This window comes from Siphateles boraxobius, unplaced genomic scaffold (genome assembly GCF_051911475.1).
Source record: "Siphateles boraxobius isolate OS27281-9 unplaced genomic scaffold, OSU_SipBor_1 54, whole genome shotgun sequence".
NCBI classification, from domain to species: domain Eukaryota; kingdom Metazoa; phylum Chordata; class Actinopteri; order Cypriniformes; family Leuciscidae; genus Siphateles; species Siphateles boraxobius.
In genome coordinates this window covers 1,195,373-1,206,068 of record NW_027509180.1, presented here as the reverse complement: position 1 = coordinate 1,206,068, position 10,696 = coordinate 1,195,373, and the positions used below count along the sequence as shown (strand labels likewise).

Here is a 10,696-nt window from a genome sequence, read left to right as displayed (position 1 = left end):
GAACACTGACAGTATGTTACATATTCAGCATAAAAAAAATAATGACAAAAACTTACCGATAAATTCCTCGTCAGTTTCGTCAAAGAATATGTGTCCTGTTCATCATCATCATCCTCTAGAAAAAAATTTGCTATAAAACTGGTTAAATCATAATTTGGGGCAATTCCACCGAGATTAATATCTAACAAGCTGTTAGCAATCAGCTATTTTACGTTCCTGCTCATGCTTCGGTGCTGCCGTGTCAGATGTCAAAACAACGCAGTAAATTACCATCCAGCAAACGAATTATATTATTGACACTTAGCAAGCCTAAAATGTCCTTAAAATAAGATTAATATTATTGGCAGAATACTGAGCTACAAAACAAATAAGCTCTTCTTAAATGTTTGGCAATGACACGAAACAATCTCCTCAGACATCTGAACCCGTCGCATTTTTTTTTTCATTGTGTTGACCTGATTTCCGCTCGTGCGGATTGATATTAAGGTCTGTTTACTCTTTCTTATAGAAAATAAGTAGAAAATAAGTTCCTGAACTGAATGATATAAGAATCAGCAGGTGCTGTTGCGCCGAAAAATAAACCCAGAGACGATTGAAATGTTTAGGAAGCCCACGTCCGGTATTTTTTTTGCGCAAAAGTATAACGTAGCGTCAATAAAATCATTAATTTTAGTATTTATCATGTTATAAATGAAAATTTGAGTATTGCATCTCAAAACCCTTGGTATAATCTATCATTTACAGCAATAAACACACATGACCTATTTTTGTCATTTTTATGGCTACGACTACTTTGACGCTCTTTTACTCATAATTAGATTCTGCGACTTTAGCCGGGGTTTCACAGGCGGGGTCACATATAGTTACAGCTCTTTCTTTAAACATCATCAGCTTCTTCTGTGGTTGTTAACTTCTTCTGTTCTGACCAACTGAGTGTTGAAATTCTGCTAGAGTTGCTGTATAGTGACACAATCCCACAGTGAAGTGTTGCTTTACATGTGTGTGAAACATGTGTGAGAAGTGCAGATTGTGAACCGCACTGGCTCAACACACTGAACAATGGATAATAGCTCTGAAGAATATTTAAAAAAATGTTTCATGTTTTGTATTCTCATAGTTGTCTTTTGTCTAGCTCTGTTACTTGTAGCCTCTGTTGGTGAGTTTGTTATGGTCATATTCATGTTTGTTTCAAGTCGGGTCTTTGTTTATCTTGTATTTGTTCAAGTATACAGATTAAAACTGGAGTAGGAACATAGTAGTATACTTAAAGTGCAAAAATAACAGTCTTTCTCTTCGTTATGTAGTTACAGCTCTTCCTTTAAGCACTGTCAGCTTCTCCTGTGGTTGTTAACTTCCTCTGACCAACTGAGTGTTTAAATTCTGCTAGAGTTGCTGTATAGAGACACAATCCCACAGTGAAGTGTTGCTTTACATGGATATTGTGAACCGCACTGGCTCAACACACATCTGCTATGAACACAAGGATATTCTTTTTCACATGAGAGCATTACTGCTAGTCTCCCTTCTTTATTTTAGCCGTTTCCTGCATGCCGTTAAATTCTAGAAATAAAATCATTACATTATTAGTGATAAAAAAAATGTTTTACTTAAAAGTTATCCACTATCCATGAGTCCTGAATTATAAAAGTTTTTAAAGTAATGTAAAGTAATTATTAACATCAGCTCCAGCTTGTGTTCTGCAGGAGAACGGTGTCTTGTGTGCATCATCTCACAGAGACACAGAATCACTTTCACAGACCTTCACCTGGACTGTTCCTGCTGGAGGAATGACCCAACTCAACCTGAGCGGATGAGGCTTTAACATCTTCAGGAAACGGCTGAAAACACATCTTTATCATCAACACTTGACCCATCAATACTCACACTTACTGTTCTATATTACCATACATTACGAGCTCATGAAGGAGAACAAACATCTCAGGAAAGGAGACATATTAAACACAACTGCAGAGGTTTATTAAGAATATTAGTATCAATCATACAAAATGAAAAAAGATGCTAAAAACAGGAATGAACAGACAAGATACATTAATCCTCAGATCAGCTCCATCACACAGAACAGAGAGATTATACAGTCTGAGTCTGTCCATTACGGTATTTAATATTAGATTTAAAGCAGTTTACATATGAAGCACAAGAAAATGACTTTCAACACTGTAGGCAAATATATTCATAAAACCCATATAAATGAAAATAAATCTGGCTTTTTACTTGCAAAAACATTTTAATCTAAACTTGATGGTGTCACTATTTCTTCAGGGTGATCAGAGTTTTTTCTCTGTTTTCTGAGAAGAAGTAAATAAACCAATGAACAATCCTCTTTGAGTTTTTGCTATTGTAAATATAGTTGCAGATTCGCTCTAAACTCATCAGTGTTTTATTGTAATATTGTAGGCATCTCTATTTTCTCTGGGTGCTTCGAGTCCTTCCTCCCTGCAAAATAAAAGCATTGACTGACCTCTCGTGTGTGTTTTTATCATGATTGCAGATTGTTCAGATCAGATGAGTGTGAATCATCAGATTGTGTGCGGCTCAAAACTCACCAGCTCTTCTTGCACAGATGATCTGAAGAAGAATCACAGTAGGAGCAGCAAACACTGCGATCTCAACAATACTCACAATCACTGCAGGAAACATGAGAGGAAGAAGAGAAACTGTACATGACTGAAGTCAAGGGTATTACACTATCAACAGTTATTGATGAAGCATTTACAGACTGACTGATAGTTTAATGTTATAAAGCTGTCAGTATAAATGAACGTGTCGTACCTCTGTATAATAATCCAGCAGTTTCTGATGCTGTATCAGCTGGATCTGTGGATCACGTCTGTTAGTTCAGTTCAACACATAATGCCACATATACACAACATCATCATCACATAATACTCCAGCTTCACACACGCCGATTCTAGGATCTTCATTTTAGCGGCGCTCAGCTCCCAATGAGTGTATGCTTTAACACAATTAATACTTTAATTTAGGATCTAATTCTCACTATTAACTAGTTGCTTATTCACATGGATATTACTAGGATATCTGCTGTTTATTAGTATATATTAGTCAGATATGTGCATTTCAAGACGTTTGAAGGCCAAAAAAGGATAAGAAATAGTTTAAAACCATGTCAGCATCAGTGGATTATTTGTCCAAACCTGCTCTCTCCTCTTATCATCACTCTTTCTTTTTCTCTCAGTCTCCTTATCTTGCCCGGTCTCTTCCCCTCCTAAAGCTGGACTTTATTAATTCACTGAAGACTACAAATGTACTAATATTAATTCTTAATATGTACACATTCATAATAACCTTATACCGAATTACAAGTTTATTAGCTTGCCTGATTATTTCTGTCATTCGTCTAACATTTATGACCTAAAACAGATGTGAAATATGAAAGGTTTAGTTTAGCTACTTGTATCTTATCTCGCACTTGAGCATAAACTACTGAGTGAAGCGCCGCGTCGCGCTGCTAAACTTCACGCCGCTAAACTTCGCGCTGCTAAACTTCGCGCTGCTAAACTTAACTTCACGCTGCTAAACTTCGCGCTGCTAAACTCAACTTCACGCCGCTAATTTTCACGCCGCTAAACTTCACGCTGCTAAACTTGACGCCGCTAAACTTCACGCTGCTAAACTTCACGCCGCTAAACTTGACGCCGCTAAACTTCACGCCGCTAAACATCACGCTCTTTAGCGTCTGTGAACATAAAGCCTACTTTGATTTGATTGGTCATCTCAAATATTCTGACATTGACGAGCAGTGACAGACCAATGAGGCTCAGATGAACACACACACACACACACACACACCCTGTCCTCTGTTTCTGACGTACGCTCGGTGTGAAGGCGAAGCGTACTGCCGGTTTCATGCTTTAAGACTAAAGCGATCACGAATTATTGTACAGTTAATCACAAATATTTCAGGGGGGCTAAGCAGAAGTTTACCCATACAGAAATGTCATATATTCACATATATGTGGTACACTGTTAAATATATTGAAATATATTTTTAAAATATATTTTAAAAATGCTTATAACATAAAGCTTAAATTGTTCTTCGTGTAAATATGTGTAGATATATGAAAATATATTCGTCGTGTCATATCATGTGAAGTTTTTAATCAGTGTGTTTTTGCAATATGTTGCCTACTGTTGTATTATGGCCTATAACTGCTTTCATATTCTCATTCCATTTACATTAAGCCTACTATCCACTTAAAAACAAATAAGTTTCAGGACATTTTATCTTTTTTTCATATAATTCACTCCATCAGTATTTACTTTTTTAAATTCTAAATGTATATTCATGTAAATTCGGCATAACTGACATATTTTAATGGTCGTGCGCACTGAACATTCGAGTCGCATTTAAAGGGTATAAAACAGCTTGTTTTAGTTAATGATCTGTAAGACTGGGTCTTTATTAATGCTGTTCGTTGATTTGAGTAAATTGTTTGACATTTGGGCATAAAGTGTTTTAATTCTACAATATATGGAGTAAAAACGTCTGAGTGCTGCCCTCTTCAGGTTGAACGGTGGGTACTGCAGTGGAGTTTTCCTATTGGATGTTGTGTTGCCGTGTGACGTAAGCAGGCGCCAGCTTACCAGTCCTTGGCATAGGCTCAGCCCCTGTATAAAAACATCTGGTTCCGTCAAAACCACTGTAGCGAGTCAGGAGTTGGAATTGTGAGTATTAAAAAACGATCAGGATAGCGTATATTAGCCTCTAGTTAGCATTTATATAGTTATTTGTGACCAGTCACGGAAACTAGGGACACAAGTCGGTTCTGGGGCATTTTGAGTTATTCATAGATTCTGAGAGTGTAATATCCAAGCTTTCCAACGATGTGTAACATGTGGAAATCTGATAATATTTGGAGAAGTTGTGGCCATTTTAAAGTAGGCACTTAAAAAAGCTCAAAGAGGAGAAAACGAGCTCTAAAAGATTGTGCAGTTCTCACCTGTCTCTGCTGCTGGGGGTGACAATAGGGCTCATTTACATCTCATTTAGATAAGCCATACCCCCTGTAAAGCTCCTCCATGTGCTTTACAGCTTTTTTTACACTTCGAATGAGTGCACTTCTGCCGCACTAGGCGAAAAACAATTGTGCTGCCCCTCTATTTGCAACGTACCAGCAACAACACACAAAGACCAATAATGCCATATAGCCTGCATATAACGCGAAACCAGCAACAACACATAAAGACCAATATGCCATATACATATAACGCAAAACCAGCAACAACACACAAAGACCAATAATGCCATATAGCCTGCATATAACGCAAAACCAGAAACAACACATACAGACCAATATGCCATATACATACAGTATAACGCAAAACCAGCAACAACACACAAAGACCAATATGCCATATACATATAACGCAAAACCAACAACAACAAACAAAGGCCAATAAGCCATAGGCCTACATATAGCGCAAATAGTACGCAACGCTCGTGTGCCCAAAATGTCAACAATATTAAAGGTTATTTTACGAGGCAAATGCCTGCTGGCATTTTTCTTTAAGCAGTCATTTCTGCAATTTTCCAAATAATCACATTTCACCTCCTCAAATTACTGTTGCAAATCTCTTTACACCACTTTCTTATGTGCGTATACACACACAAATGAAATGTCCGCAAGCACATTATATCATCAGCAGGTTCAGCATCTTAAATAACGACTAAAGAGCAAATGAAGCTTAACTTACATTTCAGAAACACGCACGGCAGGCCTTCATCGCAGCAGCAAAGGTCTTAACTGCATCCTCTATTTCGATTCTCCGTCACATATGAAACAGCCAGCCACCGCTGTCAGCGAGCCGAGCCGCCGTATTGAAGCACTGAGGGCGAGCGCGCTGCGCCCATACCTCCGGTTCAGTTTCCCGAGCCCACGAAGTGCGGCGAAAACATTTTCGGTGTAACTGCCAGACGGTTCATCTCGTCTGCGACAATCTTTGCGGCATCCATCTTCATTGAATTTTGATATCAGAGAGAGCTGGCCAGAGCACAGCATAATAAGTAGCCATGTGGTTGACTTGGAGGGCGGGGGCAAAAGCGCCGGGTTATTCAGTATGGAAATACACACAGACAATGACACGCCACGCCCCTACTGCATACTAGAATCTCCGAAAACAAGCCGATTTCAACCTCAAAATGTTAGCTTTTAAATATACCAATACTGCTATCTCAAACATGGAGAGGCTTCTTCGTGATTTCAATTAACAGATTCTCCAAAAAATTGAAAATCACCAATTTTGAAAAAAAACTCTTCTTTCTCATTTTGCTCGAAAGTTGTGCTGCCGACTTGTGTCCCTGGTTTCTGTGACGGGTCACATTTAGATGTTGTGTAACCGATGTAATTAATTAGCATAGTAGTTAGTGTAGTATTGTTAGAAGCATGGTTAGTTAGTAGCATAGTATTGCATCAGTTAGGATAGCTTCAAGTTAGCGCAGATTTTTAGCATTAGCTTCATCAGTATTTAGTACAGTGGTTAGGATGGGGCGTAGGTGTAGGGTTGCTGGTTGCAACAGCTCTTCTCGCGCTGAAAAGCGACGCAGTGCCAAACGCTGCTCCTCCTGCATGGACTCCACCACCACAGCGCCGGCTTGATGTGAGTGAGCATATATGTTTAATCCCAATTTATGTTCCTTTCTATTAGGCTAAAGTTAACCCTCTGGGGTCGACAAACGCGCCGGCGGGTTTTGCTGGAAGTATTCACATAGCAGCAAAATAGACTTAAAATACTCCATCATTTATGGTCCTACAGACTTAAGAAATATGAAAAAATAAACTGTAAAATGTCTACTTTTTTATGTGCCCACTTACAATCAATACAAAACATTGTGCTTTTGTAAAATAAGGAAAATAAACTGCGTATGCTTTCTGCCTCTCCGTCTCTGTGAACTTTTTTTCTGGAGCACGTCTCTAAACTTAAACCAAACTCAGCGAATACTATTCACACAGGCATGAGCAATATATCTTTATAAACATTCACGTCTCTGCTATTAAATTGTCTAATTGAAAACGAAAACAAATATTCTCTGTTTATGTAATCTGTATGTTATCATTATTATTATTATTATTATTATTCACGTCGACACTAATGATGTTCGACTTCGTCAGTCGGATATCACTAAAATTAATGTTAAAGAGGTGTGTGAACTCGCAGGTACGATGTCAGACACTGTAATTTGCTCTGGCCCCCTTCTTGTTCGAAGGAGTGATGAGATAGTTAGCAGATTGTCATCACTCAATGGCTGGTTGTCTAAGTGGTGTCCGCAAAATAATATAGAATTCATAGACAATTGTAGTAATTGCTAACTCTCTAGTTAGCAATTACTGAATAACTGAATAATCTGAATAACTCTCTAGTAATATGGCTCATAGTCTTAGAGATAAAACATGACAATCTGGGGCTCAGGTCAGGAAGCAGACAAACTGGCTAAACCGACCGTCTGCTAGCGGCCTCGTGTCACCAAGGTCAGATAAATCCCATCACATAGAGGCTCTTTCACCTAGATATCATCATATAGAGACTGTGTTTGTTCCCCGAATTAAGAAATACAAAAAACTTCCAAACCCATCTAAGGGTAAAAATTTAATTGATGTTCAACAAATAAAAAACAGAAATAATACAAATGATAAAGCTCAGGTTGCTGAATATTCAATCCCTTACTTCGAAAGCACTTATTGTTAATGATATGATTACAGACTATAACCTATATGTGCTGTGTTTGACAGAAACCTGGCTAAAACCAAACAATTACATTATTTTAAATGAGTGCACCCCGCAAGATTTCTGTTATAAACATGAACCTCGCCTGAAAGGCAAAGGGCGAGGTGTTGCTGTAATTTATAGTAATATTTTCAAAATTACTAAGAAGTCTAGTTTCAAATATAATTCTTTTGAAGTGTTGGTGCTTAATGTAACAATATATAGTGCAAATGATAAATCACGTTTAAGATTTGTGCTGGCTACTGTATACAGGACACCAGGACACCATACAGACTTTATCAAAGAATTTGCTGACTTTCTATCAGAATTAGTATTGGCTGCAGATAAAGTCCTAATTGTTGGTGATTTTAATATACATGTATATATTGAAAAAGATGCATTGGGATTGGCATTTAAAGACATTCTTAACTCTATTGGAGTTAGACAACACGTGTCAGGACCTACTCATTGTCGTAATCATATTCTAGATCTAATATTATCACATGGAATCATGTTGATGTTGTTGAAATTCTGCAGCAAAGCGATATATATACATATATATATACACTCACCTAAAGGATTATTAGGAACACCATACTAATACTGTGTTTGACCCCCTTTTGCCTTCAGAACTGCCTTAATTCTACGTGGCATTGATTCAACAAGGTGCTGAAAGCATTCTTTAGAAATGTTGGCCCATATTGATAGGATAGCATCTTGCAGTTGATGGAGATTTGTCGGATGCACATCCAGGGCACGAAGCTCCCGTTCCACCACATCCCAATGATGCTCTATTGGGTTGAGATCTGGTGACTGTGGGGGCCATTTTAGTACAGTGAACTCATTGTCATGTTCAAGAAACCAATTTGAAATGATTCGAGCTTTGTGACATGGTGCATTATCCTGCTGGAAGTAGCCATCAGAGGATGGGTACATGGTGGCCATAAAGGGATGGACATGGTCAGAAACAATGCTCAGGTAGGCCATGGCATTTAAACGATGCCCAATTGGCACTAAGGGGCCTAAAGTGTGCCAAGAAAACATCCCCCACACCATTACACCACAACCACCAGTCTGCACAGTGGTAACAAGGCATGATGGATCCATGTTCTCATTCTGTTTACGCCAAATTCTGACTCTACCATCTGAATGTCTCAACAGAAATCGAGACTCATCAGACCAGGCAACATTTTTCAGTCTTCAACTGTCCAATTTTGGTGAGCTCTTGCAAATTGTAGCTTCTTTTTCCTATTTGTTGTGGAGATGAGTGGTACCCGGTGGGGTCTTCTGCTGTTGTAGCCCATCCGCCTCAAGGTTGTGTGTGTTGTGGCTTCACAAATGCTTTGCTGCATACCTCGGTTGTAACGAGTGGTTATTTCAGTCAAAGTGGCTCTTCTATCAGCTTGAATCAGTCGGCCCATTCTCCTCTGACCTCTAGCATCAACAAGGCATTTTCACCCACAGGACTGCCGCATACTGGATGTTTTTCCCTTTTCACACCATTCTTTGTAAACCCTAGAAATGGTTGTGCGTGAAAATCCCAGTAACTGAGCAGATTGTGAAATACTCAGACCGGCCCGTCTGGCACCAACAACCATGCTACGCTCAAAATTGCTTAAATCACCTTTCTTTCCCATTCTGACATTCAGTTTGGAGTTCAGGAGATTGTCTTGACCAGGACCACACCCCTAAATGCATTGAAGCAACTGCCATGTGATTGGTTGATTAGATAATTGCATTAATAAGAAATTGAACAGGTGTTCCGAATAATCCTTTAGGTGAGTGTATATATATATATATATATATATATATATTATATAAATATACAGGATTGTGACGTCTGATTCGGTAATAACGTTTTTTTCAGGCTTCTGATTGGCCAACAGGGCTTTAGGGTTAGGGTTATATCGCCACCTGTTGGTTTGGCATGCTCTTGACAGCGCTTCATAGCGCGTTTTTGCATTTTCATGTGGACGCAAATATAATTTAAGTGGCTTTAAATGTTATACTTGTAACAACTAAATTCCCTGAAAACATCCAGCTATGCAATCTTGATCATAATTTGAATGAAGAAATCATTATAATGCAGCTTCAGATAAAATCTCAGCAGAGGAGGATTAAACAACTCACAAACAGCATTACCAGCTTCACTTATTATTCAATTAACAGAGGTTTAGATGTTGATGATTTATTGAACATATTTGGTCACCATTATGGTGATCAGTGTACATATGTGATCTTACATATGGTGATCTTAGTACATACTTTTATGGCATAGTATAAGTAGGTGAATTGAGCATTAGAGTAAAAAATAAGTGAAGTCGGCTATTTTCTCTTCAGTTTCATCTGAGCTGTTGAAGTGAATGGCAGGACAAACTTTCTCCAGTCAGACAGAAACAAAATGTTGGCAGAGATAACTATTTTTTTTAAGGTCAAAAATATTATTTTAAAAAAGAAATTTAAATCAGTGTATTTCATATTGGGGTCATAAGACACCCAGACCTGATTAATTACTGAAGTTGTATATGTTAAACTTGTTGCTGAGCTCATTACGAGTGTATGGCTTATTTTGTGTTTCTCTCTTTTTTTGTATATTTGTTTTGTTTACTTTTACATGTATGTTTTTTGATAATTTTGTGCCTGGACTAGCAGTATTTTATGTCTGTTTGGTGTTGTTCATGTCTCTACAGTGAATGCGCTTCATGGATGAGCTCAACATATCGTATTCATGTGTGGATTTCTGGGAGAATCGAGTGAAAGAACCGGAGTGTTATATGAACACACTCTCACTGTTTATACTGAACATGACATACAATATGCATAAGTACGCTAATTAAACACACCATTATAGTCCATGAAATGAAACTAAAACAACAACTCAATGTGACAATCATACTGTAGAATCTGACAGTCATATTGTGATCAGTGAACACTGAAGATAACTCCAGCATTATGC

The 10,696-nt window shown here is 38.1% G+C and overlaps 1 protein-coding gene across 2 annotated transcripts in view; it reads right to left on the bottom strand.

Annotated features, from left to right (window-relative positions):
- Window positions 1–2,225: 2,225 nt before the first annotated feature.
- LOC143714458 (uncharacterized) overlaps window positions 2,226–10,696 on the bottom strand; it is a 30,224-nt gene continuing 21,753 nt past the window's right edge. The window contains exons 5-7 of one of the 2 annotated variants that reach the window (XM_077205676.1): window positions 2,791–2,835; window positions 2,565–2,645; window positions 2,226–2,454 (exon numbers count right to left, since the gene is read on the bottom strand). In XM_077205676.1, coding sequence (XP_077061791.1) covers window positions 2,399–2,454; window positions 2,565–2,645; window positions 2,791–2,835 — 182 coding nt within the window. In that variant the 3' untranslated portion in view covers window positions 2,226–2,398. The remainder of the gene's footprint in view (window positions 2,455–2,564; window positions 2,646–2,790; window positions 2,836–10,696) is intronic. The other variant, XM_077205677.1, reaches the window with a different exon arrangement.